General features: G+C 44.1%; 1 protein-coding gene across 4 annotated transcripts in view; it reads left to right on the top strand.

Annotated features, from left to right (window-relative positions):
- PRKACB (protein kinase cAMP-activated catalytic subunit beta) overlaps positions 1–20,907 on the top strand; it is a 100,347-nt gene that overhangs the window by 38,247 nt on the left and 41,193 nt on the right. Inside the window, exon 1 of one of the 4 annotated variants that reach the window (XM_056532556.1) lies at positions 2,639–2,726. The exons of 1 other annotated variant lie outside the window; for it this stretch is intronic. In XM_056532556.1, the coding sequence (XP_056388531.1) occupies positions 2,654–2,726 (73 nt within the window). In that variant the 5' untranslated portion in view covers positions 2,639–2,653. Of the gene's footprint in view, positions 1–2,638; positions 2,727–2,782; positions 3,415–16,886; positions 17,270–20,907 lie in introns of those variants that run through there. 2 more of the 4 variants (XM_056532555.1, XM_056532558.1) reach the window with 2 other exon arrangements.

Genomic DNA, 20,907 nt, shown 5'->3' with positions numbered 1-20,907 from the left:
AAGTAATGGAAGGGTTAATATTTTTAAATAGAAGTAATTTACAAATCTGTTTCACTTTCTGGCACCAGTTGATTAAAAAATTTTTTTTTTCCTGTGGAGTACCCCTTTAATGGTCAAATCCTATTGGAAAACGCTGACAAAAACATAGGCGCCGCAACAAAATTCTCAGTCGCCATGGCAACCTGGTGCCTGGAATTTGTCGAGCCCTGCATTACCTTCTGTTGGTTTCTGCTTTGGAGTAATGAAAAGAAGCCAATGCTGTAAAACATTGCAGAACAGGTTCTGGTAACCTTGTAACCTTAGCCACGGTCGCCACCCTGGCCGGCCAAAAATCTGCTTTTTACCTATCAAACTTACTAACATCTAAAATTGCTAAAAATTTGGAGTTTTATATACCACTTAGAAACAGGGTTTGCCCCACTAAGACTATTTATCACCTTCCCACAGGATGTCTGATTGCAGGGGGTCCAAAAACAGGGAGCAGGGCATGCTGGGAGTTGTAGTTTTGCAACAGCTGGAGGCACCCTGGTTGGGAATTTCTGCTCTTAATACTTCTGGACCCCAACAGATATATATGCATTTTTTTTCTTCTGCCCAATGTATTCACTCCAATGCGAAAGTGATTCTTCTTGCCGAATCCTTATGGAAAAAAAACATGTCACGTTGCTTGTATTTTTTTCTTGGATTGGAAGGTGAAATATGTAATTAAATCTATAAATTATACCTGTAATTAAAATATTTTTAGCAGTTTTTAGTTCTAAAGCAGTGTTTCCCAACCAGTGTGCCTTCAGCTGTAGCAAAACTACAACTCCCAGCATGCCCGGACAGCCTTTGGCTGTCCGGGCATGCTGGGAGTTGTAGTTTTGCAACAGCTGGAGGCACACCGGTCGAGAAACACTGTTCTAAATTAACATTCTGGGTGAAAACTTTACCTTCCCTGTCAGTACTGGACCTGACATCTGTGTGGTGCCCTTATCTACGAGGTGCCAGTGTTATGGGGGTTTTCTATATGGCAGTGTTTTCTAAAAAGGGTGCCTCCAGCTGTTACAAAACTACAACTCCCAGCATTTTCCAGATGTCCAGAACGGCCATCAAACTCTTTTTTTTTTTTTTTTTTTTTCCGGCCATCATTTAGATAGGGTGCAACGGGCAACAGCGGGTCTCAATGGACCCCATTTTAGTCAATGGGGTCTGTCAGGCGACGTATCTTTTTTTTTTTTCAGCAGGAGTAGCGGGAGAAAAAGATGGCGCAAGCTGTATTTTTTTTTCTTCCGCTATTTTCCCCGGCGGCCGTCACACTACCTTGTGATAATGGTAGTGTGAAGGGGCCTTATAGGCATGGAACTGAGCTGCAATTCCAGACACAGCCACTACTAATTGTATGGCGCTGTTCATGGTAAAAATCAGGCAAGATGCGGCGCTACTGAGCTGCAATACCAGACACAGCCACTACTAACTGTATGGTGCTGTGCATGGTAAACCTCGGACAAGACAAGAACCCAACTGAGCTGCAATACCAGACATAGCCACAACTAAATGTATGGCGCTTTGCATAGCAAACATCAGATCATATGAGGCCCTACTGAGCGGCAGTACCAGACTTAGCCACTACTAAATGGATACTAAAAAAGATAAAAACCGGAATGCGCTCTGTAGAGTATTTCCTCGAGGCCAATGGTAACGCTAAATGTGAACTGCGCTTACCATGGATGGTTGTACTGGTAACCAAGTACAACAATGGGGTAGCGTATGTAGAAATAGGGGGTCTCTGCAGCCACTCCACGCCAGCAAACAGCATGTGAACAAAAGGTTCCTCCTCCGAACACGCGGCAGGATGAAACGGCGCTGAGACCAGGATAAGGTAAGGGAATTATATTACCCACAATGTAACGTGTTGCATTGTGGGTAATAAAATTCCCTTACCTTATCCTGGTCTCGGCGCAAGTTTCATCCCCCCGGCATGTTTGGAGGAGGAATCTTTCGTTCACTACAAAATGCATGGCGCTGTTCCTTGTAAACATCAAACGAGGATCACCCCTATGGAGCTGCAATACCAAGGACAACCACTACTAAATGTATGGTGCTGTGCCTGGTAAACATCAAACAAGACTCACCCTTATGGAGCTGCAATACCAAGGACAGCCAATACTAAATGTATGGTGCTGTGCCTGGTAAACATCATACTAGACTCACCCCTATGGAGCTGCAATACCAAGGACAGCCATTACTAAATGTATGGTGCTGTGCCTGGTAAACATCAAACGAGGATCACCCTTATGGAGCTGCAATACCAAGGACAGCCATTACTAAATGTATGGTGCTGTGCCTGGTAAACATCATACTAGACTCACCCCTATGGAGCTGCAATACCAAGGACGGCCACTACTAATGTATGGTGCTGTGCCTGGTAAACATCAAACGAGACTCATCCCTATGGAGCTGCAATACCAAGGACGGCCACTACTAAATGTATGGCGCTGTGCCTGGTAAACATCATACTAGACTCACCCCTATGGAGCTGCAATACCAAGGACGGCCACTACTAATGTATGGTGCTGTGCCTGGTAAACATCAGACAAGACACTGCCCCACTCCGCAGTACCAGCCACAGCCACACTGAGCTGCAATACCAGACGCAGCCACTACAAAATTCATGGCGCTGTGCCTGGTGAACATCAGGCAAGAGTCAGACCATCGGTATCTGATCCCAAATTGCAGCCTATACAGTAATTCCTTAATTCAGTTTTCCATGAAAGTATTTGTATGTTTTTTTTTTTATTAGGTTTGAATTTTCAGCTATACTGCCCCCTAGTGTACGGAAGATGCATTTGCCTCATCTCATAGGTGATCCAGGAGTGACGTCTTAAGTACAGGTTAACAAGTCCCGTGGGTGACGGTGAGGGACAGGAGGGGGTGGTATCTTATTTCCTATAAGAAGCATTTGTATATTCGAGCTGTTTTGCTCCCTGCAGGTTGTAGTTCTTGTAGTCGAGTAAATACTTGGAAAATACTTTTTATTTTTTTTTCTTAATAAACCAGTCAGAAGAAGGCGAGCGAGTACATTCTGGAGGAACCTGTAACCCTGGTGGTTTTGCTCGTACAGACAAACAGGAAGTAACTCTTGCACGTTGCTCTGCAACTATTCTTTTTTTTTTTTTCTTTTAAGTTTTTAAGCGGCTTGCAGCCATATTTTAGTAGCTGCGAGTGGAGGGGGGGGTCAGTGGCTTCCATGAATGGCGTCCTCCAGTGAAAGCCTCCAGTCCGCCGGGACGTCCTCAGCCCTGCAGAAACTAGAAGGTTTTGCAAACAGATTGTTCAGTCGAAATGGAAAGAGCAGTGCCCAGGAGCAGAAGGCGGCCCTAGAGAGCGAGGGCCAGCTGGTGTCTGAGAGCACCTTACTATGGGACCGCACAAGTAAGTGTTGAGTAACGCCGGGGCCCTCTTGTCCAACCTGTTTCGCATTGTTGCGTTTTAGGAGATAAAGAAGATGGGTGGGGGGGGGGATTTATCAAAACCTGTCCAGAGGAGAAGTTGCCAAGTTGCCCATAGCAACCAATCGGATCGCTTCTTTCAGTTTTGAAAAGGCCTTTTCAAAACTGAAAGAAGCGATCTGATTGGTTGCTATGGGCAACTCGGCAACTTTTCCTCTGGACAGGTTTTGATAAAGTTGCTGAGTTGCCCATAGCAACCAATCAGATGGCTTCTTTCATTTTTCAGAGACCTTTTCAAAACTGAAAGAAGCCATCTGATTGGTTGCTATGGGCAACTCGGCAACTTTTCCTCTGGACAGGTTTTGATAAAGTTGCTGAGTTGCCCATAGCAACCAATCAGATCGCTACTTTCAGTTTTGAAATGGCCTCTGAAAAATGAAAGAAGCCATCTGATTGGTTGCTATGGGCAACTTGACAACTTTTCCTTTAGACAGGTTTTGATAAATCTCCCCCATAGGCCCGGATTTATCAAACTGTATGAGAGAAAAAAAAAATGGGAGTGATTTTTCCCACAGCGACCAATCACAGCTCAGCTTTCACTTTACCGGAGCTCGTTAGAGCGACCAATCACAGCTCAGCTAACGAGCTCCGGTAAAGTGAAAGCTGAGCTGTGATTGGTCGCTGTGGGAAAATCACTCCATTTTTTTTTTTTTTTTTCTCTCACGCAGTTTGATAAATCCGGGCCTATGGGGAAGATTTATCAAAACCTGTCTAAAGGAAAAGTCGCCGAGTTGCCCATAGCAACCAATCAGATCGCATCTTTTAGTTTTGAAAAGGCCTGTGAAAAAGGAAAGAAGCGATCTGATTGGTTGCTATGGGCAACTTGGCAACTTTTCCTCTGGACGGGTTTTGATGAATCTCCTTCCCCACCCCTCCCCAATCCCAAACCCCCACCCCCGATATTTTTATATTTCAAAAAGTGACAGGGCCACATAGTTGGTGTCACTAAATGTACAGAAGCAGAATCCTGGTGCAAGGTTCACTATTATAGTGGTGATTCCATATGTTATGGGGATATTTCCTACATTGTAGGATCCAACCCACATATCCCAGACGTCGGGTTACACCAGTGTTTCCCAACCAGAGTGCCTCCAGATGTTGCAAAACTATAACTCCCAGCATGCCCGGACAGCCTTCGGCTGTCCGGGCATGCTGGGAGTTGTAGTTTTGCAACACCTGGAGGCTTCCTGGTTCAGAAACACTGGGTTACACAAACATCCTACGTTTTATTAAAAGAAAATAATACAAGAAGGGTGATTTTTGGGGCTCTGTTCACACTTGAGTTTAGAGGTTCTCAAGGTTTCTGGTATTTTATTTTATTTTTATATTTTTTTTTTTACTGCAAGTATAGCAGTTTCCCCCTCCCCATGACAGCACCATAGAGAGTGGGAGCCTGTCCCCAGTAAGATTAAAAACAAAAAAAAAAGACTTCTCCGCCTCAATGGTTTCCTGTCTCTAGGGGAGCCTAGAGGAGGAGGGCTTGGGGTCCAGAGTCATCCCTTAGAGAGCAAAAAGTTTTTTTGTTTTTTTTTTATTAACTGGTGCCAGAAAGTTAAACAGATTTGTAAATTACTTCTATTAAAAAATAAAAATCTTAATCCTTCCAGTACTTATTAGCGTCTGTATACTACAGAGGAAATTCTTTTCTGTCTGACCACTGTGCTCCCTGCTGACACCTCTGTCCAGAACAGGAGGAAATCTCCATAGCAAACATACGCTGCTCTGGACAGTTCCTAAAATGGACAGAGGTGTCAGCAGAGAGCACTGTGGTTGTGACAGAAAATAAATCCCAAAATAAAAGAAATTTCCTCTGCAGTATACAGAAGCTGATAAGTACTGGAAGGATTAAGAATTATTAATAAAAGTTACTGTTTAACTTTCTGCCACCAGTTAATGAAAAAAGAAAAGAAAGAGTTTTCCACCGGAGTACCCCCTTAATAGTTATGTTTTTTTGCTCCACTGGCAGGGAATACCCTGGTGGATGTTCATCCTGGTAAGCCCATGCATTCGCCAGTTGGTGGGTTAAAGGGGCATTCCGGGTTTATACATCTTATGATGTATGATCGCAGGGGGCGCTGCAACCATGACGTCATGTCCCCGCCTTGGAAGGCTGCGCCCGGCACAGAATACCGGGGGCTGCACAGACATGTCGGGGGTCCACAAGAGTTGGAGTTTGGAGTTTCACAACTTGGACATCAGGAGATGTTAAATTCACTATTTGGACAAATCTAAAGAAGTTAGACAGTTTACTGCAGTGTTTCCCAACCAGGGTGCCTCCAGATGTTGCAAAACTACAACTCCCAGCATGCCTGGACAGCCTTTGGCTTTCCAGGCATGCTGGGAGTTGTAGTTTTGCAACACCTGGAGCGACCCTGGTTGGGAAACACTGGTTTACTGGTTCAGTCTGAATGGCACAAATAAGGGTCAGAAAGCTAGAAAAGACTCCATAGCTTGGCTCCAGGAAGTTAAACAGATTTGTAAATTACTTCTATTAAAAAAAAATAAAAAAAATCTTAATCCTTTCAGTACTTATGAGCTGCTGAAGTTGAGTTGTTCTTTTCTGTCTAAGTGCTCTATTATGACACCTGTCTCGGGAACCGCCCAGTTTAGAAGCAAATCCCCATAGCAAAGCTCTTTTACTCTGTGCAGTTCCCGAGACGAACAGAGGTGTCAGCAGAGAGCACTGTTGCCAGACAGAAAAGAACAACTCAACTTCAGCAGCTGATAATTATTGGAAGGATTAAGATTTTTTTTTTTTTTTATAGTAATTTACAAATCTTAGAGAATAAAAAAAAGATCACTAGTGCTGGATGGGTCTGGTTTGATGTATGATTGTACTGCTGCTTTACTATAAATGTGCTCCCCTATGGATGCACACTGTGTAGAAAGTAATATGCTGAAAAATAATTGAATAGTAAGCGCTGTATTATACACACAAGTTACAAACTGACCTGTAGATAGTACGGTTGCTGATAAAAATCGGTGGTTGCGGTGTAAGTGTAATGATCCCACAGCAATGCTGTTACAGCGCGATCGCAGTGTATTGCAGTGAAGGAGGTACCGCTCTGCAGATACGTGGGCTCCCTGAAGTGGTGTTCCAGAGGTTGCAAGTGGTTCTTACTGAATTGACTCCCGGATGTAGCGGGTTACCGTATTTTTTGCCCTATAGGATGCACCGGCGTATAAAACGCACCCAATTTTTAGGGGCAAAATCTAAAAAAAATTAAGATTTTGAACACAATAGTGGTCTTCAACCTGCGGACCTCCAGATGTTGCAAAACTACAACTCCCAGCATGCCCGGACAGCCGTTGGCTGTCCGGGCATGCTGGGAGTTGTAGTTTTGCAACATCTGGAGGTCCGCAGATTGAAGACCACTGCATAGAAGGTAATACTCACGTGTCCCCGCCGCTCCGGACCCGTCACCGCTGCCCTGGATGTCGCTCCATCGCTGTCGCCGTGTCCCTGTTGCTCCGGAACGTCTCTGCTGCCGGCCGGGTATCCTCGCTCTCCGTCGCCGTCGTTACGCACGCCGACGCACATACGCGACGACGTGATGACGAGGAAGGAGAGCGCCGGCCATACAGGGGATCCCTGAACGGAGAAGACACCGAGGAGGCAGGTAAGGTCCCCCCCGGTGTCCTGTAAGCACTAACCCGGCTATTCAGTCAGGCTGTTCGGGACCGCCGCTGTGAAATCGCGGCGGTCCCGAACAGCCCGACTGAACAGCCGGGTTAGTGTCACTTTCCTTTCAGATGCGGCGGTCTGCTTTGATCGCCGCGTCTGAAGGGTTAATACAGGGCATCACCGCGATCGGTGATGTCCTGTATTAGCCGCGGGTCCCGGCCGTTGATGGCCGCAGGGACCGCCGCGATAGGGGTGTATTCGCCGTATAAGACGCACCGACTTTTTCCCCCCAGTTTTGGGGAAGAAAAAGTGCGTCTTATACGGCAAAAAATACGGTACTTCTTTTAATGTTGTTTCCCAGAGTGTTGCTTCATGAAGGGTCCGGTCTCTAGGAAGGAAAGTGGATTGCAGTGGGAGCGCGCCCCGGTTGGTGGTGCCTCTACCAACTTGCACGCACGCTACAATCAGGTTAAGGTTCCGACTGAGTGTGTTGTGAGTGACGTCACTATGGTATCCTCAGCAGTCCACAAGGCTATCGACGTACGTTTCGGAAGTCTCGGCTTCCTTCGTCTGCATGGACCGCCTGGATAGACCGCAACCACCGATTTTTATCAGCAACCGTACTATCGACAGGTCAGTTTGTAACTTGTGTGTAGAGATGAGCGAACTTACAGTAAATTCGATTTGTCACGAACTTCTCGGCTCGGCAGTTGATGTCTTATCCTGCATAAATTAGTTCAGCTTTCCGGTGCTCCGGTGGGCTGGAAAAGGGGGATACAGTCCTAGGAAAGAGTCTACTAGGACTGTATCCACCTTTTCCAGCCCACGGGAGCACCTGAAAGCTGAACTAATTTATGCAGGAAAAGTCATCAACAGCCGAGCCGAGAAGTTCGTGACGAATCGAATTTACTGTAAGTTCGCTCATCTCTACTTGTGTGTATAATACAGCGCTTACTATTCAATTATTTTTCAGTAATTTACAAATCTCTTTAACTTTCTGGAGCCTGTTGATATAAAAACAAAAAATGTAATTTTTCCTTGAATACCCCTTTAATCCTTCCAGTACTTATTAGCTACTGTATGCAGTGAAGTTCTTTTCTATTTGAATTTCTTTTCTGTCTGACCACAGTGCTCTCTGCTGACACCTCTGTCCATGTCAGGAACTGTCCAGAGTAGGAGTAAATTCCCATAGAAAACCTTTCCTGCTCTGGACAGTTCCTGACATGGACAGAGGTGTCAGCAGAGAGCACTGTGGTCAGGCAGAAAGGAAATTTAAAAAGAAAAGAACTTCCTCTGTAGTATACAGCAGCTGATAAGTACTGGAAGGATTAAGATTTTTTTTAATAGAAGTCATTTACAAATCTTTTTAACTTTCTGGCACCAGTTGATTAAAAAAATAAAAATGTTTTCCAGTGGAGTAGTCCTTTAAATCAATCCTAACACAACCTCTTATGTGAGGGTGGGGTTTTTCTCTTAAGTCCATTGCAAGTCCATGGGACTCCTGGGCTGCAGAGATTGCCTGGGACTTTTAAACATCCTGCCAACTGTCCAGTGCAGCGAATAGTTAGTGCGGGGGACAGGATGTGAGGTCATTCTTGCGCAGCACACAGCTATGTGCAAACATGGAATTTGCTGCAAATTCACCATGGACTTGCTGCGGTGGGTTAACACTTATAGGCAGATGCAGTTTTTATTAACCCCTGGAGGACACACGACACACATGTACGTCACTGTGCCCTGGTACTTACCGCACAGCAACGTTACATGTATGCCGCAGGGTTCTACCTCTCCTAACACAGTGACCATGCCTAACCTATGTATATTGGCTGACATCAGCGATTACGCTGATGTCCGGTCCGCCATTAACCCCTCAATTGCTGTTATCAGTACTCATCACAGCATATAAAGCGTTTAGGGGGGAGCTCATCGGACCACTAGCAGCGTGATTTTGGTCAAGATGGCGGCCAACGTTCTCCTTACCACCTCCATACATCTCTTCCGGGATCCATCTGTATGGTCTGCCTTCTGGCAGGCTGTACAAATAGATAGCAGATAACACTGATCTACGCTATTTCAGTGCATAGCACTGAAGAGTAATAGCAATCAATAAATTGCCATAAATTTCTAGCAACTTAAGTGGGGACTTAAAGGGGTACTCCATTGAAAACCTCTAAGGATAGGAGATAAGATGTTAGATCGCGGGGGTCCCCAGCGGCGGGACCCCCACGATCTCTGCTGCGGCACCCTTGTCTTTCGGTGCCCGATGACTGGAGATGCCAGCCGCCATGCCCCCTCCATTCACGTCTATGGGAGGAGGCTTGACGGATATGAACTAGCCATCACTCCCCCTCTCATAGACATGAATGCGGGGGGCGTGGCGTGACGGCACAAATACGGAAGCTTGCAGTCGCTGCCGGCACAGAGATCACGAGGGTCCCCAATGGCATTGACCCCCGCGATCTAACATCTTAGATAATATAAATAATATATTTTCAACGCATTACCCCTTTAAGAAATGCAAAAAAGTTTAAAAATAAACTACTTCCCCAATAAATAAAAAAAAAAATAAATAAATAGCTAAATTGATAATGGGTTAAAGGGTTAAGGCCATTTCCCCAACCTTTGGCTTTCTCCCTGCTGGGAGTTGAAGTTTTGGAACAACCAGACACCCACAAGTTGGGGAACATTGGGTTAAGAAAGTTTGACCCTATGCCCCTTAGGACCTTCAGGGGCCCATCAGACCCGGTGCATCCAGTACAGTATATTAGCAGAGGTGTGGACACGTCTAACTGGCCGGACCGGGTGCGCCAAATGTGATGGGAAGTTCCTAAAAAAAAAAAATAAATTCAGAAGAAATGTCTCCCAGTAAATCGTGTAGTCGTGAGAAGCTTCACAAACAAGGCCCCGAATCTCTTCAGTCACTATGGGGACAGACGAGCAGCTTCGCTTCCACCTCGCCCGCGTTTTTTCTCTCTCTCCGTAATCCTGCCTGCGTCAGCCGTCCTGCGCATCTTTTTCAATGGTCGCCGTGTCCCACACAGTTTTCTCCCCATGCACTGTGTAGGCAACAGTAAGATAAACACTTTACATAAAAAAAACACCTCTTTGTCCCGAGCGTTACGGCGCTCGGCTCTGCGTCAGCTCGCACCGGAGTGTCTGCTTCTGACAAGCCTTCATAGACTTATCATTAATTGCTGCAATTAAGCGGAAAAATTAAGTCTCAATGGTTTACAACGCGGCTCGGAGCGGCGAATTCAGACGCTGTTCTTCTACAGAGTCGGGGGGGGGGGGGTACTAACTTGTATACAAAAGTGATTATATAGGGAGGGAGGAGGCTTAAAATGTTCTCAATTACTTTCTGTCGCTGTTATTCATGTAGCTTTTATTATATTATGTAAGGCAGTGTTTCCCAGCCAGGGTGCCTGCAGCTGTTGCAAAACTACAATTCCCAGCATGCCCGGACAGCCGAAGGCTGTCCGGGCATGCTGAGAATTGTAGTTTTGCAACAGCTGCAGGCATCCTGGCTGGGAAACACTGATATAAGACTGGATAATATATCTTCCTAAGGCTGGATTCACACCACATTTTTGCAATACAGTTCCCTTATCAGGTTTTTGATAAAAAAATAAAAAAAAACTGATTCCTCAAAACCTGACTAAACTTTATCAAAACGTGTGTACAAATTTTAATCCGTATACGGTTTGAAAAATGATGTCCGGTTGCATCAATTTTTTAAAGAAAAAAAACGTATTCATTTTTAACTTTTTATTCCATTATGAATAAAGTTTCACTTGTTTGATTGAAATTCCAAGAAGAAAAACTGTGGAAAGTCAAAAACCGGATGGTGAAAACCTGATGGAACCGTACGCACATACGGTTCTGTACGGTTCACATTGACTCCCATGTTAAAAAAAAAAAAAAAACGTATACGTTTCAATAAGTTTTTTCACCCGGACCAAAAAATGTGGTAGGTTACGGTTTTGTGTACGGGGAAAAAAAACGGACAAAACCGTACAGGATGCAAAACTGACACAACCTGATGCATCGTTTGGCATACGGTTTACAATGGAGAGTCAATGCATACGGTTTTCAATGCGGTTCCGTACGGTTTTCAAATTGGAACTGTATTGCAAAAACGTGGTGTGAACCCAGCCTAATGGGCATTGGCGAGTACCCAGCTGTACTTTTGCAATTGAATGTGGTGTTGAAATGGTTAAAGGGAAATGGACAGCCGGTTCACCTGCACTTAACCAAATACCCAGGGGAGTTTTATCAAAACCTGTCCAAAAGAAAAGTTGCTAAGTTGCCCATAGCAACCAATCGGATAGCTGCTTTCATTTTTAAAAAGGCCCCTGCAAAATTAAAGAAACTATCTGGTTGCTATGGGCAACTCGGCAACATTTCCTCTGGACAGGTTTTGATAAATCTCCCCCCCCCATAGTGCGGGTAACGCTGTATATCTCACTTGTATTCGTACCACCATTCCAGTGAGAGCCTCCATTGTTAAAGGGGTATTCCAGGCAAAAACTTTTTTTTTATATATCAACTGGCTCCGGGAAAGTTAAACAGATTTGTAAATTACTTCTATTAAAAAATCTTAATCCTTCCAATAATTATCAGCTGCTGAAGTTGAGTTGTTGTTTTCTGTCTAACTGCTTTCTGATGACTCACGTCCCAGGAGCTGTGCAGTTCCTATGGGGATATTTTCCCATCATGCACAGCTCCGGGGATGTGGCATCATCATTGAGCAGTTAGACAGAAAACTTCAGAAGCTAATAACTATTGGAAGGATTAAGTTTTTTTAATAGAAGTAATTTACAAATCTGTTTAACTTTCTGGAGCCAGTTGATATATAAAAATTTTTTTTTGCCTGGAATACCCCTTTAATATGGAAATAGCCAGATTTGCGCAATGGAAACAGGGCCTGGCAAACCTCCATCCTCTCTGCCCCAATATGCCTGCCTACCTCATGAATATTCATGAAACCCCTTTCGCTCATGTGAGCAAGTTTTCACCTTTAGGGTACGTTCACACGTACAGGATCCTGCGTAGATTTGATGCGCACAATTTGTAACTGCAATTTAGAAGCTGTACCCAGTCATTTAGTTTACATTGAAATCTGCAGCAGAAAATCCTGCGCATCAAATCTGCGTACGTGTGAACGTACCGTTATACTGTAATTTATTTATTTTATTTATTTTGTGGTACATTATTATGGGAGCAGCCATATTACCTGATCTTTTTCTTGGTTAACAGCACTGAGAGAGATCATTTACAGCAGCTTATGTTGACCCTAGGAAGCAATAGTCTTCTATTGGAGAATATTGTGGAAATACTCTGTGACCTGTGCAGGAAACCACTGGAGCTGGCTGGTTAACTTCTATTAGAGAGTATTATGGACATTTTCCCTGGCCTGTGTAGTTAAGTTTGATCAACCATCAAACTATGGTTAACAGAAGATGTCTGATTGGTGGGGTCCCGATGCTGGTCTCCGGCACGGCACCCTGGTCATCCATGCACTGAGCGAACTCCGCGCCAAATCACTGGCAACTACAGCCGCCACGCTCCCTCCATTCGTGTCTGTGGGGGGAGGCGTGACAGCTATATACTAGCCGTCACGCCCCCTCCCATAGACATGAATGGAGGGGACATGGCATGATGTCCAGAACACGGAAACTCCAAGCTTCTGTGTTCTGGATGCCACCACTGCGGTCCCGGAGGTTGCGGGGGTCCCCAGTTGCGGGCTCCCCGCAATCAGACATCTTATCCCCTATCCTTTGGATCAGGGGACAAAGATGTTTGCCAGAGTACCTCTTTAACTTCTATCGGAGAGTATTGTGGGCATGCTTTGTGACCTGTGCAGATGCCAGTGTGCAGGGAGGGGGGAGGACATGGACAGGTAGCAAGGTGTACATAATTTTGTCAGAAATGATTAATCCGGCTGGGCCTTCATTTTACTGATTTCAAAAAAAGCACCAGTTTTTGGGTGTTTTTATTTATTTATTTACTAGCTGAGTACCTGGCGTTGCCCGGTTTTTACTTCCAAATCCTTTTTGGGGAGGAAAATAAACAAAGGAGGAAGCTTTTGACTTCATATCCCGTCCTCATATATTGTTGTCATATCCCAACCCCACATCCCGACCTCCTGTCCCGTCCTCCTGTCCCGTCCTCCTGTCCCGTCCTCCTGTCCCGTCCTCCTGTCCCGTCCTCCTGTCCCGTCCTCCTGTCCCGTCCTCCTGTCCCGTCCTCCTGTCCCGTCCTCCTGTCCCGTCCTCCTGTCCCGTCCTCCTGTCCCGTCCTCCTGTCCCGTCCTCCTGTCCCGTCCTCCTGTCCCGTCCTCCTGTCCCGACCTCCTGTCCCGACCTCCTGTCCCGACCTCCTGTCCCGACCTCCTGTCCCGACCTCCTGTCCCGTCCGGTAATATGTGTACCAGTTATTGAAATATCTCCAGCCGTACGGAAGTTATGTGGGAACATACATTTCCCATTGATTTGCATGGGACTTTAAACAAAAGGGTTAAGGGTTAAATTAACTATCGTATATTTTAAGTGGCCATATAAGTAACATATGACCAAGTATTATCGGAATATCTCCAGCCGTTTGGAAGTTATGCAGTAACATATATTTCCCATAGACTTGTATAGGACTTTAAACATAAGCCCCGCCCCTGGCAAATGGGGGTCGGTAAGGGTTAAATGACCTATCCTATGTTTGTTGTTGACATATAAGTAACATGTGTGCCAAGTTTCATGTTAATATCTTTAGCCTTTTGAAAGTTTTTGTGGAACATACACACATACATACACACACACATTATACACACACATATACACATGCACACACACGTTGTTTTATATATATATTTTTAAACTGTGGAGCCAGATTTGCTCTAATCTTTTTCCATCTTTAATATTGTAAATGTTTTTATATTTTTTTGTACATTGTTATGGGAGCAGTCATATTGCCTGAGCTTCTGCTTGGTTAACAACATTGAGAGATATGCTTTACGGCAGCCACATAGACCATCGGCAGTAGTCTGGAGCTGACTGGTTAAAGGAGTAGTGCACTGAAAAATAACTTATCCCCTGTCCAAAGGATATAGATCGCATGGGGTCCGAAAGTGGCCGTGTCAGCCACAGCTCCGTGTGGGGGTCAGCACGCCCCCTTCCAACCAAGGTGCCATTCAGGAGATCGCAGGGGGTCCCAGCGGTAGGACCCCCAGCAATGGATAGGGGATAAGTTATTTTCCACTACACTACTTTGACTGACTGGAGAGTTTTGTAGGCAGGCTCTATGACCTGTGCAGATGTCAGTGTATGCAGGGGTGGGGAGGACATGGGCTAGTAGCAAAGTGTATATGGTTTTTGGTGTGTGTGTGTGTGTGTGTGTGTTTTTTTGTTTTGTTTTTTGTTAATGTAGATTTCATTTTAAAAGAAAACCACACACTTATTATTTCATTATCTGATCAATTGCAGATATTAACAACAAAAGGGAAAATTTGCAATGATTCCAACCCTGATGCCAACGTACTGCAGATTGCAGATCCACACTATGATTTTGTGCACTTTTTTTATTGTACTTTTTTTTGCAATTTGTCTGTTTTTTTTTTTTTTTTATCTTTCCTATTCGCCTCTCCGATAATGTAAACTCTGCCGTTTTGTCTGATCAGAAATTCAACTGCAGAAAGTCCCTAGCACTTTGCTTATTTTAACTCTACCCTTAAAATTGTTGTCAACTTTGTCACTTGTGTAAAATTGGCCGCTGAAACATAACCCAAAAATGTTGCCGTATTTCTGGGTTTAATAAAAACAGTTGTGTAAGTCTTGTTTAAAGGGAAACATGTTATCAGAAAATTACCTATCTTTTGAAGTTTTTATGTTAACCATATTTTGTTAAATTGCTGGTGATGTTTTTTTATTTTATATTCTTTTTTAATAATTTTTTTATATTATAAAATAATTCTCAGATATTGCAGTTCCCATTGTGGCCACTAGGCCTAAAACTAAACAGACACTTCCTGTTCTGTACAGCTAACTTCCCAGCAGTTTCCTCCTCATCACAGACAGAAGTGTAGTGAAAGGTAACACCAGTATAAAGATAAGAGGTACACTGAATGATTGTTGCTTACAGATCAGTCTCCCCCTCCCTGTAGAACAATTGTCTCAAACTCTGGCCCTCTGGATGTTGGTAAATGTCAACTCCCAGCTGTCCGAGTATGCTGGGAATTGAAGTTTTGGAACATCCAGAGGGCAGCAGTTTGAGACCATTGCTGTAGAATGACCTCTTAAAGGGAACCAATCGTCAGATTTTGCCCTATATAATGCTTGGCAAAGCGTTATATAGGGTAAAATCTTTATTTTCACCATTCCCGCGGGACGCTCCTGCCCCCAGAGATGGTGAAGATATGAAGTTATAAACTAGTCACCTGGGCGGGGAGCTCTTCTCACCTACTCCCGTTCTTCGGCCGGGAGCGACGCCCCCTCCGCTTGATTGATGGGCCGCGTCATTGTTCTGCTCACTGAACAGACGGAGCAGAGCGATGACGCTGCCCATCAATCAAGCGGAGGGGGCGTCGCTCCCGGCCGAAGAACGGGAGTTGGTGAGAAGAGCTCCCCGCCCAGGTGACTACTTGCGGCGGTGACTAGTTTATAACTTCATATCTTCACCATCCCTGGGGGCAGGAGAATGGTCCCCCGGGAATGGTGAAAATAAAGATTTTACCCTATATAACGCTTTGCCAAGCGTTATATAGGGTAAAATCTGATGATTGGTTCCCTTTAAAGTGGTACTCCGCCCCTAAGACATCTTATCCCCTATCCAAAGGACCCCTGCAATCTCTGCTGCGGCAACACAGTCATCCAGTGCACGGAGCGAACTTCGCTCCATGCCTAATGACTATCTCGGCCACACCACCTCAAAGCAAGTCTATGGGAGAGGGCGTGACAGGTGCCACGCCTCGTCGCATAGACTTGCATTGAGGGGGTGTGGCTGTGACATCACAAGCCTCCGATGCCGCAGCCGGTGTTCTAAACGAATGCCGGGTGCTGCAGGAAAATTGTGGGGGGACCCCCCCACAATCAGACATCTTATCTTTTAGATAGGGGATAGAATGTCTAGGGGCGGAGTACCCCTTTAAGGATCCCAGAGCATGCCCAGACATCTTTCCAATTCATGTCAATGGGACAGCCCCTGTCTATTGTTTCCTATGTCACTGCTGCAAAGCAATGTTTCTGAATGCCATTAAAAGCAGCTCAGGCAAGATGGCTGCCCCCGTAATCATGTACAAAAAATAAAATGACAAAAAATTACAATCGTAAAAGAGAAATACAGAACAAGTATCGGTATCTGTATCGGGAAGAATACAAATCGAGGTGACACATTACACATAAGACATGGACTGCTCATTCATGTTGGCCAAATGACTCTCTTTGGAATCTTATAGAATATTCGAGTGGAAATTCGCCTTTCTTATATGTAGCGTTACACATCCCCTGGCATCCGGTAGAGCCGTGTGTGTTACTATTAGATGACCGTCCACCACCCCTGATATTAGGAAGGGGGGGGGGGGATACAACACCCACCGCGACTATCGTGATATCCTAACTACTGGATCAGATGGAACGACCTGTTAGGATATAGAACCGGGGAGGATACGTATAAAAAAAAGAGATCATTCTGAGCTTCTGTTGCCATGGAAACAAACTGGGGCTGATTTAATAGAGCTGGATTTAACCCTTTCAGTCTTGCATTTCGAGCGGATCGTTTCTTCTCATGCGGATAGGGGTTTCTGGCGGGTTTTGCACCTAGCACTGTTTTTATTTTATTTTTGTGTATTTTTATTTAGTTTTATTCATTGGGAGAGAGACGGGCGTTTGCAGATTGTTTTTGCTCGTCGAGCTGAGCAGCGCAGGGTTAAATATGGGAGTGTATGGGAGTGCGCTGTGTCTCTGCAGGGTGGCGTGTACCATGAATAAGCCGAGTGCACCTCAAGAATCCAAGTGTCTCATACCACTGGGCGCTGGAAACTGAGCAGGGATATTTTTAGTTTTTATAATATTTTTTTCTTTTTGTTGGATTCTCACTCCCCGCCGTGTCATTTTGTTTGGTCTGCTTAAGCAATATGATGCCGTGGGCAAGCTTGTCAGCATGAACGGTGAGTACGGTGAGCATGGCAGCCCCCCAGCTCCGCTTGTCACTATTATATGCTCCTATAATGGACAAGGTGGGGTCGGGATTCTTCTTTTGTTGCTTTCAGTGCATATAATGCAAACTTCACAGCCAGCAAAGTAAAGGCAAAAAAATGAAAATAAGAAAATTTAATTTAAAAAAAAAATGTTTTCCTTTGCAATTTAGTTTTTTTTTTTGTTTTTTTTTATATCATGTTCCTAACTTTTTTCCCTTTTTTATATAAATTCTAGTTAAAATAATAATAATAATTATTTATATAGTGTACAAAGATTCAGCAGCGCTATACACTCCTGTATTTCCTTCCCCAAAAAAGAAAATAATCCTAATAGAAGACCCAATATCTCCTCTTGTGTGAATCGATCATGGCAGCCATTACTATCTCATTCTGGGAAAGCTGGGTGGTGAAAGTGATCGTCTCCTGGCTTTCCCAGCCTTGACAGTAAACCTACCTTGTTTTACCACCAGCTTTATAGGTATTATAGATTAGCTGGATAGATTTGCCATTGAGTAGTTTGGAAAAGCTGGGTGAAGACAAACATAATGGCATGCAGGGCGTAAGAAAGAATTGGTTGTATTAGAGAAGTGTTCTCCAAACTGTGGACCTCCCAGATGTTGCCGAACTGAAACTCCCAGCAGGCCTGGGCAGCCGTTGGCTGTCCGGGCATGCTGGGAGTTGTAGTTCGTAATCATCTGGAGGTCCACAGTTTGGAGACCACTGTGCTAGAGGATACTAGCTCATTGCCTTGAAGTAATTTAGTTTCCTTTTTATTATTTTGTGCCAATTTTTTTAAATATATTTTTGTGTGTGTGTATATATATATATATATATATATATATATATATATATACATTTTTGTGTGTGTACATATGTATATATATATATATTATATAGATAATTTTTTGTGTATATATATATATATATATATATATTAAATTTTATTGCGTGACAAATATATATATATATATATATACATATTTGTGTGTGTGTGTATATATATATATATATATATATATATATATATATATATATATATATATATATATATATATTTTATTTATTTCTTTTTTTTGCCATGCAATGCTTTATATGGAAAAAAAAGTATGCAAATTAGCTCTTCTCCAGAAGGAAGAACACTCTTGTACTCGCTACCCCAGGGTTCCTCCAGCTGTACCAAAACTACAACTCCCAGCATCCCCGGACAGCCTTTGGCTGTCCGGGCATGCTGGGAGTTGTAGTTTTGCAACAGCTGGAGGTCTGCTGTTTGGAGCACTATGGCTAAATTAGATTTAAATATAATTTACAAATTCACTTTATTCTAACCAGTCGCCTGACCTATAGACCAATAATGCAACTACAACTCCCATCCTGCCCTGATTGACGTCGGATTGTAACTTTTTTTTAATGTTTTGCTATAGTTTCTATCTTTCAGTCATTATGATCCATACCGTCCATCCAGCTGACCCCCCCCCCCCCCTCCCCACCCAATCGCTTCAGCGCATGTTATGTAAAAGAAAACATCACAACAGATTAAAGTCGAAGAGATGGCTTATGGTGTGATTAAAGCGGCCATGACATAGGCTTTTAGTGTAATGAGTTGTTTTAGACCATGTCCGTCTCTGATTATAGAAATCCCACAAACGTATTGACTGGCCTATTAAATTAAGCTTCCCAATGGCGGGGCAGGCGCACACTGTTATCCCCAGCGTGTTCTGTTTAATTAAAATATATAGTCGTGTGTTTAAGGCCACGTTTTCCAACCAGGGTGCCTCCAGCTGTTGCAAAACTTCAACTCCCAGCATACCCAGACATCCTTTGGCTGTCTGGGCATGCTGGAAGTGGGAGTTTTGCAACAGCTGGAGGCACCCTGGTTGGGAAGTACTGTTCTTAGGAATGGATACGTACAGTCATGGCTGTAAATGTTGGCACCCCTGAAATATTTCTAGAAAATGAAGTATTTCTCACAGAAAAGGATTGCAGTAACACATGATTTGCTATACACGTGTTTATTCCCTTTGTGTGTATTGGAACTAAACCAAAAAAGGAAGGAAAAAAAACTAATTGGACATAATGTCACACCAAACTCCAAAAATGGGCTGGACAAAATTTTTGGCACCCATAACTTAATATTTGGTTGCACATCCTTTGGAAAAAATAACTGAAATAAGTCGCTTCCTATAACCATCAATAAGCTTCTTACACCTCTCAGCCGGAATGCTGAACCACTCTTCCTTTACAAACTGCTCCAGGTCTCTCTTATTGGAAGGCGCCTTTTCCCAACAACAATTTTAAGATCTCTTCACAGGTGATCAATGGGATTTAGATCTGGACTCATTGCTGACACTTCAGAACTCTCCAGCGCTTTGTTGCCATCCATTTCTGGGGGCTTTTTGACGTATGTTTGGGGTCATTGTTCTGCTGGAAGACCCAAGATCTTGGACGCAAATCCATCTTTCTGACACTGGGCTGTAGTGTGCGACCCAAAATGCGTTGGTAATCCCCAGATTTCATGATGCCTTGTACGCGTTCAAAGCCCCCAGTGCCAGAGGCAGCAAAACAACCCCAAAACATCATTGACCTCCACCATATTTCACTGTAGGTACTGTGTTCTTTTCTTTGTAGGCCTCATTCTGTTTTCAGTAAACAGTAGAATGATGTGATTACCAAAAAGCTCTATCTTGGTCTCATCTGTCCACAAGATGTTTTCCCAAGAAGGATTTTGGCTTACTCAAGTTCATTTTGGCAAAATGTAGTCTTGCTTTTTAATGTCTTTGTGTCAGCAGTGGGGTCCTCCTGGGTCTCCTCCATAGTGGGGTCCTCCTGGGTCTCCTCCATAGTGTTTCATTTCATTTAAATGTCGACGGATAGTTCGCTCTGACACTGATGCTTCCTGAGCCTGCAGGACAGCTTGAATATCTTTGGAACTTGTTTGGGGCTGCTTATCCACCATCTGGACTATCCTGCATTGACACAGACACACAATGCAAACACTAAGTGGACTTCTCTCCTTTTTATCTGCTTTCAGGTGTAATTTTTATATTGCCCACACATGTTACTTGCCCCAGGTGAGTTTAAAGGAGCATCACATGCTTGAAACAATCTTATTTATCCACAGTTTTGAAAGGGTGACAATAATTTTGTCCAGCCCATTTTTGGAGTTTGGTGACATTATGTCCAATTTGCTTTTTTTCTCTCTTTTTTGGTTTCGTTCCAATACACACAAAGGAAATAACCATGTGTATAGCAAAACATGTGTTACTGCAATCCTTTTTTGTGAGAAATACTTCATTTTCTCGAAAAATGTCAGGAGTGCCAACATTTATGGCCATGACTGTACATATGTATTCTGTATTCTACATCAGTGGTCTCCAACCTCTGGTAGTGGCAGCGGTGAAAGGTACTGCAGCTATGTCCTGTTCAAGTGACCCGGACTACTGCTACCAAAAGTACAGAGAGCCCCGCTCACACAATACCTTCCCCCCCCCCCCCCCCCCCAATGTCACGTCCACTCCCTTCCCTCCCCCAATGTCACGTCCAATCCCTGCCCTCCCCCAATGTCACGTCCAATCCCTGCCCCGCCCCCAATGTCACGTCCAATCCCTGCC

Source organism: Hyla sarda, chromosome 7, assembly GCF_029499605.1.
Source record: "Hyla sarda isolate aHylSar1 chromosome 7, aHylSar1.hap1, whole genome shotgun sequence".
In the NCBI taxonomy this organism is placed as follows: Eukaryota; Metazoa; Chordata; class Amphibia; order Anura; family Hylidae; genus Hyla; species Hyla sarda.
Note: the sequence above shows the minus strand (reverse complement) of the source record. Positions and strands in the feature narration are given on the sequence as shown.